This window comes from Leptonychotes weddellii, chromosome 2, assembly GCF_054177405.1.
Source record: "Leptonychotes weddellii isolate Sample4059 chromosome 2, ASM5417740v2, whole genome shotgun sequence".
Taxonomy (NCBI): domain Eukaryota; kingdom Metazoa; phylum Chordata; class Mammalia; order Carnivora; family Phocidae; genus Leptonychotes; species Leptonychotes weddellii.
Genome location: NC_138370.1, coordinates 70,670,917 through 70,696,681, shown reverse-complemented (window position 1 = coordinate 70,696,681; position 25,765 = coordinate 70,670,917). Strand labels below are relative to the sequence as shown.

Genomic DNA, 25,765 nt, shown 5'->3' with positions numbered 1-25,765 from the left:
AAGTTTTGAGTGTGTGAATTGGTTGGAAATTTGAGGAGCCAGATTTTTTTAGATTGATGTACATAATGGTAATTAATAGTCATTGTAATTTTTAAAGATGGACTGGGTCAATTACAGTATTTTGGTGAGTTGGTATGGTATTTATTGAAATAAGTTAAAATGTTGGTCACTTGACGTTTTTTGGAAGGAAATAATGATACTATTGAAGATAATAAAGTTCAGATTTTAAAGTGTAATATATCAAAGAATAATGTACTTAATTTTGTTTTCTCTTCATTCAGCTATCATTCTCCTTTTATAGATCATTTTGTGTATTTTAAGTTACCAAGTTGCTTTTTATGTTTTGGAGCCCAGTTTAAACCACTTTTTGCTTTAGTTTCTTTACTTGTAAAATGAGAGTAATAATAACAAAGTTTTATTAGATCTGTAAACAAGAAAGGAATGAAAATGCTTACTGCAAACCATCCTTGAGTCTTCAGTCTGTGGCAGAAACCACCTTCTTCTCTTTCTAAACCCGTTTCCTGAGAATTTCAGCACCTGGTGGAAGTGAAGAGAAGACATTTAAGAGTTAGTTTATTGAATTTTGCACTGATAATTTTGTCAGTTATTTTTTATTAAAAGGCTTTGACACTTAGAAATGATTAATGAAGTTAGTTTGAGCTGGTTCTAGATGCTTACATACTATCCCTTTTTAATATTTTTCACCCTCTTTCATGTATTAGATTACTTGTCGTCAGTACATTTAATGTGTAGTTCATTTCTGCATGATATAATTTTTTTCTCTTGCTACCTACACAGGCTGCTTTTGTCAGAGATGTTTTATTACCAGGAGAATGGGATGTATGTGTAACATCTTATGAAATGCTTATAAAAGAGAAGTCTGTTTTCAAAAAATTTAATTGGAGGTACTTAGTTATAGATGAAGCTCACAGGATCAAAAATGAAAAATCCAAGGTAATTTGGTATTTGGAAGTGAAAATCATTGTGCCTTTATTTAGAATTTGATCATATGTAGAATATTCTAATGATGAATTTGGTTCTTTTAGTTGTCAGAAATAGTGAGGGAATTCAAGACCACAAATCGACTATTGCTGACTGGAACACCTCTTCAAAACAACTTGCATGAGCTCTGGTCACTTCTTAATTTTTTGTTGCCAGATGTCTTTAATTCAGCAGACGTAAGTATGTCTTAATTGTTTTCTGGATGGAATATTAATGTTTCCGTTTAATGCTATACATTTTTGCAATAAAATTGGCCTTTCAGCCACTGCTTAAGATAATTGTTAATTTTTTACTTTTACGTAGTCTGGTGTAACCTACCAAGTTTTTTATGCATCCCGAGAGTTTACTTTTATGCCTTTTGATTTCAGTATCATTTTATAAATCAGTTGTTTTCTCTATCTGTAATGTCATGGATTCACATACCAAATAGGTAGTCATGTTGGCCTGAATTTCAGCAGCTGTACGTGGACTCAGGTTATTTCCCAAATGAATTTGTGAACTTCATATAGCCTGTGTTTCCCCAGGATGGTCTTCAAATTTGGTAAAATCTGTCTAGCCATCTTTTTTTATGGTCTGACAAACATAGAACCTAATCTTTACCTTTTAATCGATTATTTGCACTGATAAAAATGGTTAAGTAGTTATTCAAACTGTTGGTTGTACCTTAGAACGTGATATGTATATTAAGAATCTGCTATTGGTAATTACCATTTTTTTGCTGAACCAGAGTTCATTTTGAACTTTGTTTCCATGGGTGGAGAGAGAGAGAGAAAGAACCTGTGCTTGTGTGTGGCTTTTTGAAGAGCTCAGTAAGTTCCAAAAGGGTTAATTTTGGGTTGTTAAGGATCACTATAAAAGAATAGAGAAATTTGTGTTCTTGGGAGACATTTAATCAATCTCAGGGAGATAGTTCAGTTCTGCTTTTGTGTATTTTGACATTTTTGTTTTAGAGATTTCTTTTTCTTACTGCATTGACACTTTAATTTGTTTAGTAATCTATGAAAGCTTTGTTGTAGTTAACATAATTAATCCTATGATTATGTTTACTAACGAAGCACAAATACATACTAGATGTGCCAAAGAGGTAAGAATATGGAAGTTATCCTTGTTCAGATCCTACCCAGATACTAATGAAATGTTGGTAATTCAGTAAGTTTAATTAAAATTGACACTGCTCTGGAAACTTTGTGTTTGAGTAATCTGAGTAACCTTGGAGAACAAACCAAAGTCATTTTAATTTTTCACCCTTTCTAAAGAAAAATATTTTTCAAGAATATTAATTCTCTAATTCTATAGAACTTCCTTCCCAACTATTCTTTTTCATTGTGAAACTTGTCATCTTGATGTTTTTAATCTGATTTTTCAAGGTAGATCTAAAATGAATTGTTAACAATGACACATGAAAAATACGGGATTGAACCAAATGATTTTTGCAGTTCACAGCTCAAATGCTAAACTAATTCTAGAATTCATTGTTACATCTAGCATAAAAAGAATATTTATGGTTAATGCCTGTGGTTAATATTTCTGATATTTATTTTTTGTTTTTTAACTAGGACTTTGATTCATGGTTTGATACAAACAATTGCCTTGGGGATCAAAAGCTAGTTGAGAGGCTTCATATGGTAAGTGTTTTGGAATAAGGTTAAAGCATATTTCTAATGGGAAAAATGAAAGAGGTTTAAATTAGTGGATTATTTTTCTGTTAACAGAAAAACATGTTGACTAGAATTATATCTGTTTGAATCCGGTCACTTAACTATTTAATCTTATACTGGGGACTGGGGGGTGTGAAGTGTGCATTTAGTGTTAGAACCTAAGATGAAATCCTAACTTAATGAGTGGAAAAAGTAATCCAAATCTAAGAGATTTGATTCTCAAAGGCTAAAAGGGTCCATCTTTTTTTTTTTTTTTAAAGATTTTATTTATTTGATAGAGAGTTAGCGAGAGCAGGAACACAAGCGGGGGAGTGGGAGAGGGAGAAGCAGGCTTCCCGCTGAGCAGGGAGCCCGATGCGGGGCTCGATCCCAGGACCCTGGGATCATGACCTGAGCCGAAGGCAGACGCTTAACGACTGAGCCACCCAGGCGCCCCTAAAGGGGTCCATCTTTTGTTCTTAAATTCTGCAACTTGTATAAGCAACTGCTAATAGTGCATTGTGAGCAGAGTTGGTAAGTTTTTGCTGTGATATATAGCTTTTTTACTTTTTAAGAAGATTCACAAGTGAAAGGTGGTTGGTAGATAAATTTCTCAAACAGAACCCAGAATATAATAGCCTGACTAGCAGAATAAAACCAGACCTTGTAAGCATAGCATATAAAGCTTTTCATGACCTAATGCAACGGTTCTCGACTTGTATTGACATTTTGGTCTAGATAATTCTGAGGGGCACAGAGAAGGTGATTTTCCAGTTTAACAGCATTCTTGACACCTCTACCCTCTACATGCCAGTAATATGTCCCCATTTGTGACAACCAAACATGTTGCTGGGCATTGCAAGTGTCCACTGGCCGGGGAGCGGGGGGGTCAGTCTCCTCCCTAAACCCCATGATTTAACTTTTCTGACATTCTCTAACTTCTGTTTTACTTCTTATATCACTTTAATTTGTTAGAATTTCTGACCCCATTATCAATTTTCTGTAAACATTGTACTAATTTCAGTCTCTTTGTCTTTGCTGATCCTTTCTGCCACATCTGGTATCCCCTTTCCTGGTCTTCATTGATACATAGTCCAGCACTCAGTGGTAATGTCTCCTTTTCCACTGAATATCCGGATGAAGCCAGCCTAGAAGCTTCTTTGTATCCCATCTTTAAAAATCAAGGCATTCTAAAATAGGACTTTGCACTGAATGTTGAAATGTTTAATTTACAAATTTTTTCTTGCTGCATTGTAAACACAAAGGCAGGAAACATGTCTTACATTTGTATCTGTAGCACAATGCCTGGTTTATAGTGTGTATTTGAATAGGGGAAAAATTAAGTCTGTGAATGTTTAAATACTTGTTTCTATATAAATTAATGATAACGTACTTTAAAATTCTCATGTACTGAAATTTTATTATGTTAAATTTTTGAAGGTGAATATCTTTGACATCTTTGTTTCAAATTAGATGGCATTTAAGCACATAAGCATTCAATTTAGATTTAGAGTATGGAGTGTATATGTAGACTTTGCTTTAATAAATAGGTACATGTATGTAAAGCAAACTAAAACAATCTACATAACAATCAGCCACTTTTGGCATTGCTGTTTATTTTGTTCGGACAGTAGTGTGAAAATGCTTATCAAATCGGGAAGAGGAGGTCTGGTAGCTACCTTTCTGTACTCTGTCTTGAAATTCCTACCTTAGCTCCTGTGGTCTCATGATGAAAGAGGATATTCAGAATCAGCATAGGTATACTTAGGAATGAGATCATTTTTACTTAATCAATTATCTGTTATTGCAGAATACTCCCCTCTCCTACCAAAAAACCCTTAATAGTATCTATTTTAGTAATCCTAGAATTTATGGGTTGGCTGAGTGTTTTCTTTGCTGGTTTTACCTGGATTTAAACAGCTGCGTTTACCTGGACAATTCTGAAGAGGGCCAGTGGGGCTGAAGGTCATTAGTAACATATCTGGCAGTGGATGCTGGCTGTCAGCTAAGATTATCTATACTAGTTTCCTTACATGATGACGTTAGAGAAGTGTTGCTGATTATTTTTCTCACCATTTTTTAATTTCTTTGTGATCATATTTTTATAAGCTAGTGTAAATAGAACATAGGAAGATACAAATAAAGAATCTTTAGTTTTGTAGATACTCTAAAATTTTATGAGAATGAACTACATACAACATGGATAGGTTTTACAAACATGTTGAATAAAAGAAACGAGATAAAAGGTATATATTGTATAATTCTATGTACGTAAAGTTAAAAATAACAGGCAAAACTATGATGTTAAAATTTAAGGGGGGATAGTGACTGGGAAGGTTGCAAGAAGGGTTTTTGCAGTATTCTATTTTTATCTAGGTGATAGTTGATTACATGTGTATGTTTACTTGATTGAAATTTATTGAACTGTGTAGTCATGATTTGTATACTCTTTATGCTCTACTTCCATAAGAAAAGGGTAGTAAAATTTTTATTAAGTTTTTATTTTAATTTCAATATAGTTACCATACAGTGTTCTATCAATTTCAGGTGTACAGTGCAGTGATTCAACAATTCAATACATCACCCTGTGCTCATCACAAGTGTACTGCTTAATCCCCATCTCCTATTTCATCCATCCCCCCCACCCATCAAAAGGGTAGTAAATTTAAAAACTAACCATAAAAACATTTTAATGTGGATATAGCTTTAAGTACTGTTGGACAATCTACATAAAAATAGAGTAATACCCCCCAGCTCCCTGGCCCGTTGTCTGCAGGTGATACATTCCAAGATTCCCAGTGGGTGCCTGAAACCACGGATAATACTGAACTCTGTATACACTGTTTTTTCTTATACATATATATCTATGATAGTTTAATTTATAAATTAGGCGAGGTGAGAGATTAATAGCAATAATTATAAAATAGAATGATTATAATATTTTATAAGTTATATAAATATGGTCTCTCAAAATACCTTATTGTACTGTACTCCCCCTTCTTGTGATGATGTGTGAGATGATAAAATGCCTACATGATGAAATGAAGTGAGGTGAGTGATGTAGGCATTGTGATGTAGTGTTAGTCTACTGTTGACTTTATGATATATTAGGAGGAGGATCATCTGCTTCTGGACTGTGGTTGATGCAGGTAACTGAATCCATAGATAAGAGAACATGATAACTAGTTTTAAACCTGAAAGACAGTGAATGTTGAAAGCATCAAAACTTACTGTTTTGGGGGCGCCTGGGTGGCTCAGTCGTTCAACGTCTGCCTTCGGCTCAGGTCATGATCCCAGGGTCCTGGGATGGAGCCCTGCATCGGGCTCCCTGCTCAGCGGGAAGCCTGCTTCTCTCTCTCCCTCTCCAACTCCCCCTGCTTGTGTTCCCTCTCTCACTGTGTCTCTCTCTGTCAAAAAAATAAATAAAATCTTAAAAAAAAAAACCAAAAACTTACGGTTTTTAGTGTCTTATGACAATATAGCAAGTTTATATTCATTATATGTATTGAATAAGTAATGATCTTATATTACCCTTCAGGGACTCAGTAATAAATTATATTTGGAAGGGAGAAATTCTCAAACAGATAAATTTCCGTGTATTTAATAAACAGTTTTGAGATCCTGAAATAATAGATACGATCATGTTTCTTTTTTTTTCCTTTTTTTTATTTTATTATGTTAATCACCATACATTACATCATTAGTTTTTGCTTTTTTAAAAATTTTATTATGTTACGTTAATACCATACATTACATCATTAGTTTTTGATAATTTCTGTTTCTTTTTGATCTTGAAGGTTTTGCGTCCATTCCTCCTTCGTCGAATTAAAGCTGATGTTGAAAAGAGTTTGCCTCCGAAGAAGGAAGTTAAAATCTATGTGGGTCTCAGCAAAATGCAAAGGGAATGGTATGTGTTCTTAGACGTTTTAAAATCACTATTGATTCTTCACTAACTTTCATTTGTATTTTGTTTTCCTAATTGTGTCTGCAAGGAATTGTTGTTTGCTCTCTTGAACTTAACCTGAAGGGTTTTCTGGTTATGTAATTTAGGACTTGCTAATCAAATTTATAATATACAATCTTAAAACTTTTAGCTTATAATCAGGATGGGAAGTTTATGAATTCTTCAAGGATTAAAGTTGGCATTAATTAAACAGGGATATATACATAAACCCCTCTACTTGGGTTTTTTAAAAAGAAAGTGGTGGCACAGATGCAGACAGATGGTTACCTTGGTGGTTCATAAGTACTGGATTATGGATTAGGGCTGATCTGATGGAGTTGGAGATTGTAGAGATATGAGAAAATTTAGGTGCTTTCTTTTAGTCCATAAAACTGTTACATATATTTAATTTAAAAGACTCCATTCTGAGCAGATGTTTTATTTTAGGCAGGATTCCCTTTGTGAATTTATGGTGGTAATATAAGGTAGTTATTTTTCAACACCTCTCTAGGGCATAATAAAAATGTTGAAAACCTTGTAAGTTTCTTTTCTTTTCTTTTTTTTTTTTTTAGGTTTTATGGGTGTATGAAATCCAAAAAGCTAGAAACCACTAACTTAGTATTAAATTTTTTTTACAGATAGAAAGGTCATCATGAATCAACAATGTGAAATGGCTGTAGAAAAGATTGTTACCTTAGCATATGTTAACATAAGTATAGTGTTCAAAGGAGAGAAATAAATAGCCATACTTATTCTTTACTGGTTACACTACATTTCAAGTGTATTTAATTCCATACTTAATATTGATAAGTATTTGCAAGAGGCTGGAGTTGTTGGTAAAAAGAAAGGATAGAATGTAAAGAAATGGGCATGTTATCTAGGAAAGACATGACCACTGTAGAAAGTAGTCCGTCCTAAATGTTCTTAAAACTTTTGGAAGACTTATAAGGTAGCAGTTGTATGGCTCTAAAATAACAGAACTGTGACATGAGTTAGTGTTAAGGGAAGAGAAATCTTTTAGTTAAACATTAGTGAACTTTAATCAGCCAGAATTGTATGGAAAGGTCTGCCTTGAGTAATACTTTATGTCTCGTAACTGGAGTTATGCATATATTGCTTAGGTTATTGAAGTTATTTTGCTCAGAGGATTCAAGGTCTTGAAACTTTGGTATTTAGATAGATTGCTCTTTCCTGCAGGATGCTTACATTCTTGATATGCATTCAAGGCTTTTTACAATCCGTCCTTAGCCTGTGGCTATAGTTTTACTGCCCTCATATCTCCCCCTCCCTCATGTACTTTTATTTATATATAAATCACATTGATTTCATTTTATTCTCATCATCATGCCTTACCCTATCATGATTCTTCCTCCCTCCTTAGATCTTCCTGTTCTCACCCAAATGCTACACTAACTGCATTGAATAGTAATTGAATATTGACACTCTTCCACTGGAAAAGACTACAAATTAAAATTATGTTTAAAACTTAGGTTTTGGGGTGCCTGGCTGGCTCAGTCAGTAGAGCATGTGACTTTTATTCTTGAGGTTGTAAGTTCAAGCCCCATGTTAGGTGTAGAGATTACTTAAAAATAAAAAAATTAAAAAAAATAAAACTTAAGTTTTAAGTTTTGCTTAATTATTTAAAAATGTTGTGTCATACTGCTTTGTTTTAATTCATCCCAAGGAGACATACTATTTTGGATCTCAAGGCCCAAAGTGTAAGTGTGAACATTAGAACAATGGGAGGAATAAAGAAAAACAAGGAAAGAGAAAGATGTTTTAATACATGGTAAACTCCTAACCACATCTTAGAAGTTGATGGGTTGTTCTTCACAGGTATTTTTGGGTTGAGGTAGGGGAGGGAATTAAGTATGGAAAGTAATAGGGACTGGTTAGGGCACATTTGAACCCTTTTAAAATATTTTTCTTCTCAATAGGTATACTCGGATATTAATGAAGGATATAGATATATTAAACTCTGCAGGGAAGATGGACAAAATGAGATTATTGAACATCCTGATGCAGTTGAGGAAATGCTGTAATCATCCGTATCTATTTGATGGAGCTGAACCTGGTCCACCTTATACAACAGATATGCATCTAGTTACCAACAGTGGCAAAATGGTGGTGTTAGACAAGCTGCTCCCTAAATTAAAAGAACAAGGTAACTACGTTACTGGTAACAAATTGAGAAGTGATGAAATTCTGATGTGAAATAAGGGACCACTACAGTTTGAAATTCTAATCCTGGCACTTTTATAAACTTGAAGTGTGGGACATTTAAGAACTTCCCTGTCCATTATCTGAACTTCATTTCTCCCCCCAATTTTAGGCTTATAAATCTTCTTAGGGATCAATAGGGCAGTTATAATCCTGGATTTTGGGGAGAGTTCTCAATTTATATTTGCTTTCCCAGATATGTCAGCTTTTTGTTATAAAGTGCCAAGAATGCTCTTTCCACACATAGTTCCCAGATACTTTGGTAGACAGTGTTGTTGTGTTCATACGTTGTTTTTTAATTATTTATGTGGATTTTTAAGTTATTTAAATGACAATAAATTATTTAAATTTAAGTAATAAAGTTAAACAGTAATAAATTATTAAACATGTGCATGGACCCAAAGCAGTTTTGTTTGTAACATGCTTGCTTTTTATGTGAAAATGAGTATGTAGTATGTATAGAGATGTATTTAAAATACATGAATGTAGAATATATTTAGTGTGATGCCAGCTTCAGTAATTACAGACTCATGGCAAAACTTGTTTACATCTGTACTGTACCTGCTTTCCTCCTCGCAGGTTAATTTGAAGCAAGTCCCATACATCAGAGCTTTTCATACACAAATTTTTAATTCTGTAATGTGAAATAATACAGTCAGATTTCAGATTTTTCCATTTGTGTTTCTCTTGTGTGTTTTCGTAAGAATGACTTTTGTACCAGTCACCTCTAGGATATTGACTATCAACCTTCTAAGAGTTGTCAGTGAATTGGTTTACTTTTTTCTTGCTTTTACACTTTTTTGTGGAAATATATTTTTTAAAATACTTTTCTTGAAAGCTAAGTAGTAAAGGATTGAATTGGTGGAAAGGAATCACAAGAACTTGGTAGAAATACTCAGATATTAACGAAAGCTATATTAAACTCTGAAAGGAAAATGGGGACTATTGAGCATCCTTAGGCATCTCGGGTATAAGGTGAGACACCAGCAGATTATCAGCCTCAGCTTCCAAGACAAGATAATTTCATAATCTTTATTTTTTTATAATGACTCCTTGGTCTTCATACATTCTGCTCTGAAGGCATTGTGCAGCTGGCTAAAGAAATGGAAGGCAGTTGAATAACTTGAATCATGGCATAAGTGAAAGATGACCATGTAGATGGTGAGGCCACATTTATGTTACAGTCTTCAGAACTAGAATGAGATGGGTTTGGGGTATGTGTTGGGGAATGTTCAGGGCCATGCACATGGGAGAATTGCAGTGGTGGTGGGGGGGGTGGTGGAAGGTTATTTTTCAATGCATGTGGAATAAAAAGGATTCTCTCAGCCTTGGGACAGCCAGGTCAGAACAAATACCTTTTCCGTTTATCTTAGTGTGTTGTAAAGGTATTACCCTTTTCTGTTTGTGCCATTATGGGAAAAATGGGGAGAATAACTGACTTGGATAAATAAATAATGTATGGTTTTTTGTCTTATAACGAACTAGGTAACTTAGAATTAAGGGGTAACTGGTTAGTCTTAGTTTTGATTGGCCTTAAATATTTATTTGTTTATTTATTTTTAAAGACTTTATTTATTTGACAGCGAGAGCAGGAACACAAGCAGGGGGCTAGTGGGAGAGGGAGAAGCAGGCTTCCCAGCGAACAGGGAGCCTGATGTGGAGCTCGATCCCAGTACCCTGGGATCATACCTGAGCTGAAGGCAGATGCTTAACGACTGAGCCACACAGGCGCCCTGATTAGCCTTAAATTTTTAAATAAGTTTTTTTTACCTTTTTTTTTTTTGAAGATTTTATTTATTTATTCATTAGAGACAGAGAGAGAGAGAGAAGCAGAGGGAGAAGCAGGCTCCCAAGGAGCAGGGTGCCCGATGCGGGACTCGATCCCAGGACCCTGGGATCATGACCTGAGCCGAAGGCAGACGCTTAACCATCTGAGCCACCCAGGCGCCTTCAGTTTTTTTACCTTTGAAGCTTCTGAAAATGAACTGTTCTGTTTGCTAACAGGTTCACGAGTACTAATCTTCAGTCAGATGACAAGGGTATTGGATATTTTGGAAGATTATTGCATGTGGAGAAATTATGAGTACTGTAGATTGGATGGGCAGACACCCCATGATGAGAGACAAGTGAGTAAAATCCAGGGAGGGAAGGTAAGAAATTATCAGATAAAATAATTTCCTGACATTTGTTTTATTTTATATCTATAGGAGTCCATCAATGCATACAATGAGCCAAACAGCACAAAGTTTGTTTTCATGTTAAGCACACGTGCTGGTGGTCTTGGCATTAATCTTGCTACTGCTGATGTAGTAATTTTGTATGATTCAGATTGGAATCCCCAAGTAGATCTCCAGGCTATGGTAAGAGAACAGTAAATACATTCTTAATATTTTCTTAGAGCTTAATATTTTCATTAGAGCAAGCTAATGGTCTCTAAATGTCAGTGACTTAACCCAGTAGAGTTTTTTCTCTGACCTAATAATTCAGAGAGGGTGTTTTATAGGTGATCTCTCATCTAAAGCAGGATATCTCTATCTCATAGCTTTGCCATATCTTAGAACCTTGGAGTCTAGCTGTATCCTGTGCATCCTGATGGCAGAAGGGGGGGAATAGAGTTGAGGATTGCCTAGGAAATTTTTTATGGGTCAGACCTGAAAGTCACAATCATTGGCCAGCACTTAATCATATAGCGTAACTGGGTGCAAGGGAATTGGCAAATTATAGTATAGTTGTGCCTTAGGAGGAAAGGGAAACAGGTTTGGTGAGCTACAAACCTTCCTACCACGTTGGATGCTTAAAATTTATACCCCTGTGTGGAAGTTCTTTGGCTAGAACAGGAAGATCATTCTTAGGTTGAGAAAATTTATGATCTGTAGATTAATATGAAAACTTACAAATTTTTAAGTTTGATACTGTTAATGACTTGACCCATGGTATTGGTGACCATAACTCTGGCGTTGGTTTTATCCTATACTCTATAAGGGTGGTTGAGGAAAATTGATCAGTTACCAATAGGGATGTTTTGTAAGAATGTGTTTTGTGAACTTAAGTTAAACAGAAACGGAATTCAAATTAATTTGACTACTTGTATGTAGTTATTTTGGGTGAATTTAAAGACTAGGATATTTATGTTTGTGGAGTTCTTTTATTTATGTCACTTATTTCCCTAATATCAGTGAAAATTTATATATGATTTAGGTAGAAAAACAATTTGAATCTAAACCTAAGAAAAATAGATTAAAAAAAACCCCTTATCATCCAACTTAATTATAATTTTGTCTTTCTTATTTGGAGACATGTGAATTTTATTATTTACTTATTTTTAAGATTTTATTTATGTGAGAGAGAGCGGGAGCTGGGGGAGGAGCAGAGGGGAAAGGGACGTGGGGTTTGGTTTCAGGACCCTGAGATCATGACCTGAGCGGAAATCAGGAGTTGGATGCTCAATGGACTGAGCCACCCAGGCGCCCCTGGAAACATGTGAATTCTATTTCAGTATAATCTAGTGAAAGTAACCAGATAGTTTCTCACGGATTCAGCATCTGTTGTGTTCCATACCTCCTAAAAGTTTTCCTTTGATAACCAATTAATTTGATTGAAATGGAGAAACTTTGAGAATCTAGGAAATACTAATCTAATACAAATTTATTTTTAGGATAGTTTTGTTACATTAAGAACTTCCACACTTGAGAATATTTTAATTTTGCTTTTCACTATACACAGTCATATGTTATTTATGTAATTTTTAACTGTATTCAGAATAACATGGTAATTTGCCTAGGACCGAGCACATAGAATTGGACAAACCAAGACCGTTAGAGTGTTCCGCTTTATAACTGATAACACTGTGGAAGAAAGAATAGTGGAACGTGCTGAGATGAAACTCAGACTGGATTCAATAGTCATTCAACAAGGTGAGCCTTAGAGCTTTAAAAAATTTACCAAGTTGGATTAACAAATATTTTTTTCCTAGATTTTTTAGGAGGTTCTTGTTATTGAGCATCTATGGAATCAAGTTGGCAGCCTGAACAATATTCATATTCCAGAAAATAGTAAGTTTTACTTTTAATAAGAGGATAGGTATGGGCTCAGGAAGGTTGAAGTTTGCATATTGGCTTTGCCAGTCAGCAGTTCTTTTATACCATCTAAGCCTGTTTCCTCATCTGTTAAATGGGGATAAAGAGAATTAAAGTTTAGTATTTTTAAGGATTAAAGGGGGAAATGATATAAAATACCCAGCATTCAGTGTGGTACATATTAAATAGAGCTGTGGTGAGTATAATTTACATGTACTAAAAAGTACTCTGTTAATTATTCTGGGGTAAAATGAAGAAATAAAAATGAAACTCAAAGAATCTGATGTTATTTTTTTTTCTAGTCTGCAACTATTTACTGAACAGCCACCAGATGCGAGGCATTGTTCTTAGTGCTGAGAATACAATGGTGAAAGAAAGCAACAAATGTTCTTACTCTCATGGAGTTTTTAATTTAGTGAGAGGGGAGGCCCAGAATAAACATTTATGTAAATAGGACTAGAGGGTGAGAGTGGGAATGCTCAGTAACCTCAGGCTCATATTGGTTTCTTTCATTCTCAAATTTGCATTATGAGCATGTACTTTTAATCTGTCTATAAGGAGAGATACACTGTGTATATTGTTAGCTGATGATTCCGTATTGGGTGACTTCATTTTGTTAACCGGCTTTTAATTTCCAGGTAAGTAAGGGAATGTTATATTTCTTTCATATTCTGTTAATGCCAACCATAGTGTTAGCTACATCTCTAAATATGTGAAATAAATGATGGCTTATTGTTAGTTTTTATTAATAATTACTTATTATCAAGTGCTTACTTTGTGCCAAGCAAGGTACTAAATACTTTGCATCCATTATCTCCTTTAGCCAGCTTGAGGTTGGCATGAGAAATAGAGGCAAGTCACTTGTTTACTGTGCATGTAGCTAGGAAGTGACGCATCTAAGACCAAGAACTATATTAACTATTAGAGGGAAGTGTTTACTTATGAAAGTCTCTGGAGACTGCCAAACAGAAAGGTTTCTCATGGTAATGTAATGGCTAGTTCTTTTCCCCCTCACATTCTTCATCCATGTTTTTAGAAGAACATTTGCCTTGTAATATTTTAATTATTCTCATCTGTGAAACACTTTTTAAAAAAGAATGAACATTTATAATCAACTTAGAAAAGCTGTTTGAGTTTTTTTACTTAGTTTTTTGGTTTTGGGGGGGCAAATTTTAGAGCGAAATTTTGTGCTAATAGTTTTGTAGGCATTAGTCAGATAGCAAGCCTTAGGTGTATACCTTTGTATTACTGGTTGTGGAGTGTAAGGGATGTAATTAAAAATAATGAGAAATCGTAGAACTGCTTTATGTCTGAACAGCTCCTCCTCTGTCCAGTGGGGAAGTAGTTTCAATAAGACAGAACATTTTGATAGTGAGATCGCTTTCAAACCAAAGAAACGTTCTAAATATAAATCCTAACTTTGAAAGTCTCATAGATGTTGGTGGATTCTGTTAGGGATCCAAAGCCATGATACACAAGCATTTAAGATCCAGGAGAACAACTTTGGTCTTTATCCATTCATCCATTACAAGTTGGTTGGAATACAAAAATTGAAGCTTTATGTAAGTTTATGTGAATGGCCCTTTAGGGTAGAAATAATTCTTTATGGTATTTTGGTTTGTTTGTTTTGATTCCTGTGTTTTTGAAAACACAAATTACAGGGTTGGCCAAATTCCTACCAATTGAAGATCTTAGTTTTCTTAGGTTGAATGTCTTCTATGATCAAAATAAGAGTTTCAGTTCTTAAGACTAGGACATTTTCAGAAATTGATGTGTATTTCAGTCCTTAGCTAAAGCTTGGTAATACGAAGGTATTTTTGTACTTCACCTTTTTGTCTTCTTTTTTGTACTTTTCTAAGAAAAAGCTGATGGAGTATTAGTATTAATGTCTTTCTGCTTATCAGAAACTTCTTGTCTTTATAATGATCTCATCTGTTGATACTTTAAAAAATCTTGCTAATAATTTTTATTTTCAAACATCCCAACTTTTGCTGTTATTCCGCCCATTCAAGAGTACATTTTATTGAGATGGTATACAGTAGGCTTCATTATGTAATAGGTTAACTTTAGAATATTTTAAAGCTTACAACTAAGAATCTGACATTGCTTTATGTGAAAATGAAAATTATCAGAAGTAAATAAATGATGGATGCTTGAGGCAAAATACATGGTATTACATCTAACATTTAAAGTTCCAAGTTTTCAGTAAAACAGACCTTGTTCGATTAACATTATACAACACTTTTTTTTTTTCAGGAAGGCTTGTGGATCAGAATCTGAACAAAATTGGGAAAGATGAAATGCTTCAAATGATTAGACATGGGGCAACACATGTATTTGCTTCAAAAGAAAGTGAGATTACTGATGAGGATATTGATGGTATTTTGGAAAGAGGTGCAAAGAAGGTGAGGAATAGGTTAAATGATAATGTTTTTAATATATAAAATGTTTTAAATCAGGACTGTTTGAGGAAATACTTGTTAGGTGAACCAAAAAAAGCTTTTATGTACTGCAAAGCCTAACTTATTTTAACTACAATTCTCAAGGTTTTTTTTTTGTTTTTTTTTTTTATTCTCAATCTAATAGGGTGTTTTTTTCCCGTAGACTGCAGAGATGAATGAAAAGCTCTCCAAGATGGGTGAAAGCTCACTTAGAAACTTTACAATGGATACAGAGTCGAGTGTTTATAACTTTGAAGGAGAGGATTATAGAGAGAAACAAAAGGTAATTTTTGAAAGACATTTTGATTACTTGAAGACTTTATTTTACTTGAAACTTGGAATTTTAAGTGTTAGGTGTAATGCCTTGTAAATTTGTCTCAACGCAGTCATTTCTATATATTCACATCTAAATTATTTTCATTTTTACATGTAATGTCGAATTTTCAGTTAGTAAACTCTGAAATGTTTTCAAAATTTATGTTATGAGGCTTACTGTATACATTTATAGTTGAAATATATTGTGTGGGGTGATTTATAATTGGAATCTTTGAAAATTAAAATAATTGGCAAAAAAATTGCCACCACCTTACTAGATTTTTTTTTAAACAGAATTGCATGGTAATAATTAAAGGGAAAAAACTTCCGAGTTTCTCAAGTAATATTTGTTAGTATGTAGAGAAATTAGAAAATAACTACAAGTTGGAAGAAAAAAAATAGTTCTACTCAATGTTTTTTCTGTTAACATTTAGGTTTGTATATCCTCTGAATTTTTTTCTAGGCTAAATACGTATCTACATTTTTCTCCTAGTTTGGGTTATAGCATATATTCTGTAGGTCGTCCCCCCAACCCCCGAATGTTCTCCATTTGGTCAGGAAATACTTGCTGTATATCTATGCTATTCACTAGACAGTGTCCTATGTATTAATTACATAGTTTTGGGCAAAGTAGCATAGTCCTAGCCTCGTAGAGCTTATAGTCCAGGATCTAACGAATATCTCACTAACAACATTTGTAATGATGTACACAGTGAGTTGTGTTCACCTAAGATTTGTGACTGTAAATAATCAAAGTTGGTGATACGAATTGTTTCCCATATGCTAGATTGCATTCACAGAGTGGATTGAGCCACCTAAACGAGAAAGAAAAGCCAACTATGCTGTTGATGCCTATTTTAGGGAAGCTCTTCGTGTCAGTGAACCCAAAGCACCCAAGGTGAGTAGACAGAGCAATAAAATATCCAAAAATATCGAAATGTAAATTTTTTTCTTATATTCTATTTTTTTTAAGATTTTAATTTTTTTAAATTTATTTGCGAGAGAGAGGGGGAGAGAGAGCACACAAGCGGGGGGAGCGGCAGGCAGAGGTAGAAGCAGGCTCCCTCCTGATCGAGGAGCCCAGTGCAGGACTCGATCCCATGACCCTGGGATCATGACCTGAACTGAAGGCAGACACTTAACCAACTGAGCCACCCAGGTGTCCCTATTTTTCTTATATTCTTACAGTTAAATCAGATTGAGAATTAGAATCTTTTGTGGCTTCTTACGGTGTATTTCCTTCAGTTTTTGTTAAAAAGTTTTCTAAAAATTAGTTGTGAATGTATGCATTTAAAGTTTGATTAATGTTCATTATTTTTTTTTAAAAGATTTTATTTATTCATTTGAGACACAGAGATACATAGAGTGAGAGAGAGAGCATGAGCAGGGGGAGAGGCAGAGGGAGAGGGAGAAGCAGGCTCCCCCTGAGCCAGGAGCCCGATGTGGGGCTCGATCCCAGGACTCTGGGATCATGACCTGAGCTGAAGGCAGATGCTTAACAATCTGAGCCACCCAGGTGCCCCTCATGTTCATTATTAATGATAGATTCAGTTGCTTGGAGAATTGGCCATCATAGTTTATGGAAAAGGGAAGATTACAATTAAAGCAAAAGAATTTCTTTTTTATGGATGATAATTGTTTTTTTACTCTAGGCTCCTCGACCTCCAAAACAACCTAATGTTCAGGATTTCCAGTTCTTTCCTCCACGTTTATTTGAATTATTGGAAAAAGAAATTCTCTATTACAGAAAAACTATTGGGTATAAGGTAATGGGAATAACACTGTTCATACTAATCTGGTTTGTTTTAAATTTAAAACAAATTTTCGTTTTGTTTTTTCATGGTTGTATTAAAACGTGTAAAATATCATTTGGTTGGTTAAGAATTTAGTTCATCACATTAATTCCTAAAATCTGCTGATGGATGACATAAAAAAATATTTTTTTTAGGTGCCTCGAAATCCTGACCTACCAAATGCAGCACAGGCACAAAAAGAAGAACAGCTTAAAATTGATGAAGCTGAACCCCTTAATGACGAAGAGTTAGAGGAAAAAGAGAAGCTTCTAACACAGGTATATAGAGTCTTTATTCAAAATAAAATTTAGTAACCATTACTTTGTAAGGTACTGTGTTTAGGTCATGTTGGGGTATACAAAGAAGTACAAGTTTTTTCTTTCGAAAATGGAGTAATTGGAAATGATAAAGCATGAGCATATGGGTATATGCTACATTTTGATTATCAGTAGTTGTTGAGGTAGTTGAGTAGATTTGTAGATTTGCACCAGCCTTGGTAGAGTGGATATCCTTTTGATTACCTTTCTTCCGGTATTCATTTTTTTTTCCTGTGACTCTTCCGCATTGGAACAGTACTATGTTACTGTTCTTAATTACAGGTCTCTCTTTGGTACTCTTTTGTTTAACAGTCTTTATAGTTTAATCAGGGTCTTTTAGAATCTGGCCTTAACCTATTTTTGATGCTTTATTTTTCTTCCATTTTCCCACTTGATACATCTTTGCTCTTCAGTCTTATGTTTATTGCTGTTTGCAAACTCCTGCTATTCCTTCAGAGTTCAGCAAAAATGTTACTTTTTCATTCAGCATTCCTTACTTAAGCTCTTCCACTGAGATTTAATTGCTTGGTTATGTAAGCAATATGTGATGTATTGCTGAAAATGCACATGTAGGTGTATGAAAAGTTACCACTTTAAAAGAACTTAAAACCTAAGAGTAATTGAAAATTTTCTAATACTTTAGAAATATTGGTATGTGTAATAGCATCTTATCCACGTTCAGTGTGCTGTTGTTAAATGTTTTGTTTCCATTGCCTTGAAGGGATTTACCAATTGGAATAAGAGAGATTTTAATCAGTTTATCAAAGCTAATGAGAAGTGGGGTCGTGATGATATTGAAAATATAGCAAGAGAAGTAGAAGGAAAAACTCCGGAAGAAGTAATTGAGTATTCAGGTAATTCTTTTATTATTTTAATAGATATAAGAATGTTCTCAGGTTTTTGGAGAGCTGTTGAGTTCAGATTTTATTATTCTGAATTATGTTTTGATAAGCTAAATTTTGCCACCACTTTTAGGGCCTTATTTTTTGTGTTTTTAAAAAACTTGAGTTGGAAAATGTTCTCTTTTTTAAAATGGCATAGTTGTTACTATTTTTTTTTTTTACCCTAGCCAACTGGCTATTGCTAAGAAAATAAGAATAGGTCACTGAATAATTGTGCTTTCATTTTATTTTATTTTAATTTTTTTATTTTTTTAAAGATTTTATTTATTTATTTGACAGAGAGAGACACAGCGAGAGAGGGAACACAAGCAGGGGGAGTGGGAGAGGGAGAAGCAGGCTTCCCGTGGAGCAGGGAGCCTGATGCGGGGCTTGATCCCAGGACCCTGGGATTATGACCTGAGCCGAAGGCAGACGCTTAATGACTGAGCCACCCAGGCGCCCCATTTTATTTTTTTCTATAACTTCTCAAGTACTATATGCCTGTGTTTCCTGAAATCACTTGGATTGTCAAGTGAAGAGGTAGTTGTGCGGCGATGAGTGTGCTTAGAATTCAAGAATAGAAATTTAAGAGTTGGGAGATACTTAAATCACCCAGTTCATCTCATTTTTTTTTACAGTTAAGGAAACTGAGAAATTAAATAATTGACTTATTTGTAGTATTAGATGTGAGAGAAATGAAAACATTTCTTAATCCTTAGCAAATTATTTATGATAAGTTATTTATATTTTCCCCATTTCGTTCACTTGCCCCATCTGTCCAATTTTTACTCTTTTACCAGCTGTATTCTGGGAAAGATGCAATGAACTCCAGGACATAGAGAAGATTATGGCTCAGATTGAAAGGGGAGAGGCAAGAATTCAAAGAAGAATTAGTATCAAAAAAGCACTTGATACGAAGGTACTTTGTGTATTAATAAATATGGTAGTTAGTGGTATAACTCCTAGCTGAGAATATGCGAGTTAAAGTAACTTTTTAAAAGGAAATGAGTGCTGTGTATTGTGTAAAGACTGATGAATCACAGACCTGTACCCCTGAAACAAATAATACATTGTGTTAATAATGAAATGAATGGTTTAAAATGAAGATTTTCTTCAAAGAACAATATTCAAATGTTACAGGTATTCTTAACAGAATTTACCTTAGTACTTCAGTTGATATATCTGAGAGTCCCTATGATTAGCTTTTTCCTACAAAGTCTGAGCCTGTATTTCTCTTTAGAATAATAAAGACTATGAAGTTGTTTTCACAGCAAAGGTTATATAATGCGATTGAGGTGCTTTGGATAGAAAATTCTGATTTGGAATGGAACATTTTTAGCTAATTTTACTAAAGCTAAGTTTGAAATACAGATTATATAGGATTTATATTTTATATAAAATTTTACTTGATAGATTGGACGGTACAAAGCACCTTTTCATCAGCTGAGAATATCATATGGTACTAATAAAGGGAAAAACTACACTGAAGAAGAGGATCGTTTCCTAATTTGTATGCTTCACAAACTTGGATTCGACAAAGAAAACGTTTATGATGAATTACGACAGTGTATTCGCAATTCTCCTCAGTTCAGATTTGACTGGTTTCTTAAGTCCAGAACTGCAATGGTGAGTCCCTGGGCCTTTCTGTGTAATGTAGCAAACAGTTCAGAGTAAGTATTGGTTAATATTCTTTAAGGTAAGTAACTTATTAAGAGAAAATTGTGGTTTCACCCCATCTTTGGAGTACATTTTTGTTACAGTAGTGTAAGTATCATGGGTTAAATCAGTTCCTTAGAAAACCGTTCTCATCTACAGTTAAAAATCTATTATCATGGATAACTTAAAAAAATTTCTTGGTTTCATCCTCTTTTAATATCACATACCTTTTTTTTTTTTTTTTTAATATCACATACCTTTTAACATCACTACATAGGATAAGGACTAGTTTTTTTTTTAACTTTAATCAGGTTCTAAATAGGAAACATCACCATCAGTTTCACCTTCTGAATGTGATGATCATAATTTAAAACTTGTATTTTTCAGATAATCTTGGTTTTATAAATGAACACATTTCTATGAAGAAAGAAAGAACTCATATTCAGGCATTTGCCGGTCTGGATTATTTTAAAATAGCTTAATGTAGTAAAACACTTTATTTTCAATACCAGAGTGTTTCTGATAAGCAAGTTCCATTCCTAATGACCTAAAGTTATAATTCAGGAAAGTTTAGCTTTGATGAATTGCCCTTTTTATTATGCATTTTACCATTTTGAAGCTTTTAACTTCCATCTTGGTTCTTTAGGATGATAATGCCCAAAATGTTTTGTATTCTTAAGTTTGGGATATACTGGGGTAGGCAAAGTTTAAACATTTTATATAGTGAGATTTTCTCTCAGTGTATTTAAAGTATGTTATCACTCTTCAAGATTGGGGACAGTACACAGTCTTTTCATGTTTGACCACTGAAGGGTTATTTTTCACTAAACATTAACAGTGGTACTGTTTGTGTATCCTTGTTTGGGAAATGTTGCATTATAAATGCATTATAAATAAAATTTGAGGAAGGACTGATTCAGTTGCTACAGCTCTATGTTCTTTCTTTAAGTGGGAACAATTTATATAGCTAATAAGAATGATTTTGTAGTGAGTGAAACAAAATGCAGTATCACGTTGATTTACCAGTACAGTACCATGGTCTAAAACTCTTATTTCCAGACATGTTTCATGTTAGAGCACACATAAGAAATGATTGTATGTGAATGGCCCCTTCTGATAAATACTCTTGCCTTAGAGCCAAGAGTATTCAGACCTTAGCACATCTGTACCACATTCTGGCATGTGTGCCTCAGTTTACCTGTTGAGTGCAGCACTTTAATGTTGTAGTTTATTACCTTCTATCTCTAGATTATATTGCAAATATTTCTAAACCTTGTATGGTGTCTTCTGTAACATAGTATTTTTAAGTGATTTTATTGTGGTTTGTGTGTTTTTACAAGAAAACCATTTTGTTTACAAAAGTAAGTAGTCGGCAATGATGCAAAAGGACTTCTGTTTTTTTCAGAGTTACATACTGCTGCTACACTACACTTTATACAACCTCCACAAAGAGTTGTAGATTGCTAGAGAGAGATGATGTAGATCTCAGCTATTTTTCCACAATTGGGAAAGCTGGCATTTGGTACACTGACTACCATGATTCTAGTAACTGTGCTTTTAAGGGAAAGAGGATATACACTTATTAAAGTTATGGTTGATTTTGACCCTGAAATAGGTGCACTTACAGTTTTGGATATATAGGCTAGTTCTCAGGCATAGATACTAAGTAGCAGTGTAGCATATATTGTTTATTTTCACTGCTTGAATTTGTAAGGGAAGGAAGGATTTAAGAAGACAAATAACAGTATGGTTTTAAATAATGAAGTAAAAACATTTATATCTTTATCCTCATAGCATGGATTATATAAAAATCAGTTCTTTTGGCTGTTTTAGATTTTATCTGTGGGGGAATGTATAATTACATACTACACTATTAAAGTGTTACAATTTTAAAACCTAGGTATCATGAAAACTTGTAGGTGGAAAATACATGTTTACCATATAAATTTATCTTTATAATTTAGGAGCTCCAGAGGAGGTGTAACACCTTAATTACCTTGATTGAAAGAGAAAACATGGAACTAGAAGAAAAGGAGAAGGCAGAGAAAAAGAAGAGAGGACCAAAACCTTCAGTAAGTATTCATGAATATGTAAATATTTTCTTGGAAGACTTGTCTTTGTAAGAGTTTGAACATTACTTGGCTATCATTGATGTGTTAGTCTTTTTTGTAAGTGCAGCCTTGAGTTGCTTTTAAAAGTATAAATTAAATTTGATTGCATCGTATGGGGAATATCACATTATGATGGTATTCCATAATTTGGGGATTCATGAAAATCTGGGAAGGTATGTCTTGTGAATGCCAAGAGCCTATACTTGACCTAGGGAGTGGACTGCAAGGTATAAATTAGAACATGTAAAGAAATAATAGGAAAGCAGTGGCTTTACAGCCTTTACTAACTTCTGAGATTTAGTTTATTGTCCCAGTGATATCTTAGCAATGTGAAAACAGGTATTTTAGGAGGAAAAAGAAGTCATCTTTTTATTTAGTAGTAATTTAGAAAGTCATGAGTAAATGAATGCCTGAGTAATGTCTGGTATTTATGTAAAACCTCATAAAATAATTAGTACTGCTTTCTTTTGGTATGAGGGCATGTTATATTTGTTTGCTGTATTGATTTACTATTACAGATTACTTCATTGGCATTAAAATTTTTGTGTTTGTAAAAGGAGTAGATAAGAACTTGGAGAATTAAGATTATTCTGGGTAAGAAAGTCTAATACTTGTTACTGTGTAGCAGTTATTAGTAAAGTAAAAGAGTCCATATATTTTACCTTTAATATTAGTCTTGTGATGAAAAGGAATCCTTCTGTTCATTTGCAGACACAGAAACGTAAAATGGATGGAGCACCTGATGGTCGAGGAAGAAAAAAGAAGCTGAAACTATGAATACATATTTGTTTCATAATCACTAACTTTAAACCAGTAGTTCTTTAATTTACGGGTCTTCATAAGATGTACTGTACAATGCTCAATTGTTATGTCATTCAAAGACATCAGGTTCATCTGTTTACTGAGCTTAGAAACATAGTATGTAGTTTCACTTTTTTAAATGCAACAGCTGTGCTGAAATTTTTTTTATCATTAACACTTGAAGTAATAAAACAGGCTTCATTTATTAATAAATGTTTCATTTGATTTATTTTTCTGTTATAGTTCCATTTGTGAAGATTGTGACTTTTTGTTTATCAGCTATAATTTCTACACTCAAAGCTTAAAAAACAAGCAAACAGCTAAAAAAATTGCAAATAACATTTGTCCCTTTGGTCTTCACTTAGTTGTGTAATTGTTTTAATTCACTTTGCCTTTGCAGAAATTTGGGTATCTTTGTAGTGCTATATAGAGTCTCATCTGGGAAGATTATGTAAATTGCATTCTCCTTGATTATTACATGGGTAGAATGGAACAAAAGGCAAGACAAATTACCATTAAATTCTATGCATATTTCTGTTATGCTTTCTGTTTCTGTAGTTGGTTCTGAGGTGTGAATATGCCCTATTCTGTTGGAAAACTGACCTTTTAGTTGTATAGCCAAAGACATTTAGTATTTTCTGGTTCCTTAAAGTGTTACTGTACTATTTTGTAAAAGGAATATTATTTTTAATTGTTTGGTAAATGTTTTGACAAATTACCTTCTCGAAGCAGCACCAACTTAGAAAGATAATGTCAAAACTAAGGTGGTTTTTTGTTTTTTAAAAAGACCCAGCCAGAATAAAGTATGGATTTGTTATACTGTTAAATTGAAATTGGTAACAGAATGCGTGTCCCCTTCCAGTTTACCTTGAGTTTTTAGAGTAATTGAAATTTTTATATTTTAAAATAATTTCTAAGTGTGAACGGCAAGATTGAGTGTAATACCAGTTTTTATTTTCTATGAACAGACTTGATAAACTGGAGACCCTGAAGCAGGATTACCCAAATTGTAGTGTCAGGATTTTAGCTGTACCAGAGGCCTTTATGTGCTACACATAATTTGTATAAAGTTTTATATGTGCAAATTGGGTACATAAACAGTTCTCCATTTTTCTAAGGGAATGCAATAAATGTAGCATCGTGAATAAATATAACTTTTATAATCCTAAAGTGGTCTTTTCTTTCCATTTCTTTAATTTTCTTATTTGATTTTCCCCCCTTAGGACATTATCTCTTTACCTTAGATTTCTTCTAAAATTTGTCATTTGTCATTGTTGTCAGCCCACACATAATTGAGGTTTTTATGTATAATGCTGATTTCTAAAGTATTACTAATACTGCTTACGTTTGCAAAATGTGGAGTTGTTGCTGTGTCAAGCAAAATCAAGTGTTTATGGTAAATTGTAATTTGAGTTTCTGTTCTGCTCCCTCCAAATTGTCCTCATTTTAACCTTGGATTCTGGAAACAGTTATGGGTCTAATGTATTCAAAATTTGAGGAAATGGTTACTTTTTCATGAAAAGCGTTATTATTATTAAGAGTAGTGGCCTAATTTTGGACAACCTACTTGGAAAACCATAAGGCTGAAGAAAACTATGGAAGTCACCAAAGAAATGTTTTCAAGAGGAAAAGAAACAGGCTAATACCATCTGGTTGGGGTGGGGCATTTGGAGTAGGAGTGGGAAGAGAGAGAGTGTGAATGTGTTAAAGGAATCAAGTATAGTGCTTAGACCTTGAGGGCTGAGGGACTAAAATAGAAACATATAAAGGGAAACAATTGAAAAAAGCATGAAAGAAAAATATCCAAATTCAGCATTTTAATTAGCCAAAGTATGAGACATTTCTTTTCCACGGGTCAATTAGGAAGTTACTGCATATTTTAGAGCCATGATTCTGATTATATTGCTAATTAAGAGAAGGAAAAATTAGCTAAAAGTAACTTTGAAAAGAGGGAAAATTGTAGAGGAGATAGACTCAAAATTGGAAATGAGTTTCTAATTGATAACCCTCAATTTTCAGTTGAAGAACTAGGTATCCAAAAATAGAATAGTGCCTAAAGGCAACCTAGAAGAGACTAGGTAGTTTACATGGGTGACCAAGGTCACAGTAATCTGTTACCCAGAATTTATTTTTTTTTAATATTTATTTGTTTGACAGAGACAGGGAACACAGCAGGGGGAGTGAGAGGAAGCAGGCTTCCCGCTGAGCGGGGAGCCTGATGGGCTCGATCCCAGGACCCAGGGACTGTGACCTGAGCTGAAGGCAGACGTTAACGACTGAGCCACCCACGTGCCCCCAGAATATTTCATTTAATAATTAAGGTTTTATATAATTTGTTGGAAAGGTTATACTCTCTTGGGAAGATATCCAGGTAAAACTAATAAAATATAATCATTACTTTCAACTTCAATATTTTAAATAATAATCAGAACCTTGGAGAGAAGAGATAATGGAAGTTTTTCCAGTGGCAAACCTTTTAAAAATTTAAGACATTTCAGGGCGCCTGGGTGGCTCAGTTGGTTACGTGTCTGCCTTCATCTCAGGTCATGATCCCAGGGTCCTGGGATTGAGT

At 34.0% G+C, this 25,765-nt stretch overlaps 1 protein-coding gene across 3 annotated transcripts in view; it reads left to right on the top strand.

Moving 5' to 3' along the window:
- Window positions 1–24,363, top strand: part of SMARCA5 (SNF2 related chromatin remodeling ATPase 5) — a 41,201-nt gene extending 16,838 nt beyond the window's left edge. For all 3 annotated transcript variants that reach the window (XM_081811831.1, XM_006734926.3, XM_081811832.1), the window contains 18 exons: window positions 799–954; window positions 1,047–1,178; window positions 2,559–2,627; window positions 6,437–6,546; window positions 8,520–8,746; window positions 10,807–10,928; window positions 11,010–11,162; window positions 12,584–12,716; window positions 15,135–15,283; window positions 15,483–15,602; window positions 16,422–16,532; window positions 17,287–17,400; window positions 17,583–17,705; window positions 18,466–18,598; window positions 19,426–19,544; window positions 20,039–20,251; window positions 22,246–22,353; window positions 23,104–24,363. In XM_081811831.1, the coding sequence (XP_081667957.1) occupies window positions 799–954; window positions 1,047–1,178; window positions 2,559–2,627; window positions 6,437–6,546; window positions 8,520–8,746; window positions 10,807–10,928; window positions 11,010–11,162; window positions 12,584–12,716; window positions 15,135–15,283; window positions 15,483–15,602; window positions 16,422–16,532; window positions 17,287–17,400; window positions 17,583–17,705; window positions 18,466–18,598; window positions 19,426–19,544; window positions 20,039–20,251; window positions 22,246–22,353; window positions 23,104–23,169 (2,358 nt within the window). In that variant the 3' untranslated portion in view covers window positions 23,170–24,363. The remainder of the gene's footprint in view (window positions 1–798; window positions 955–1,046; window positions 1,179–2,558; window positions 2,628–6,436; window positions 6,547–8,519; window positions 8,747–10,806; window positions 10,929–11,009; window positions 11,163–12,583; window positions 12,717–15,134; window positions 15,284–15,482; window positions 15,603–16,421; window positions 16,533–17,286; window positions 17,401–17,582; window positions 17,706–18,465; window positions 18,599–19,425; window positions 19,545–20,038; window positions 20,252–22,245; window positions 22,354–23,103) is intronic.
- The last annotated feature ends 1,402 nt before the right edge of the window (window positions 24,364–25,765 follow it).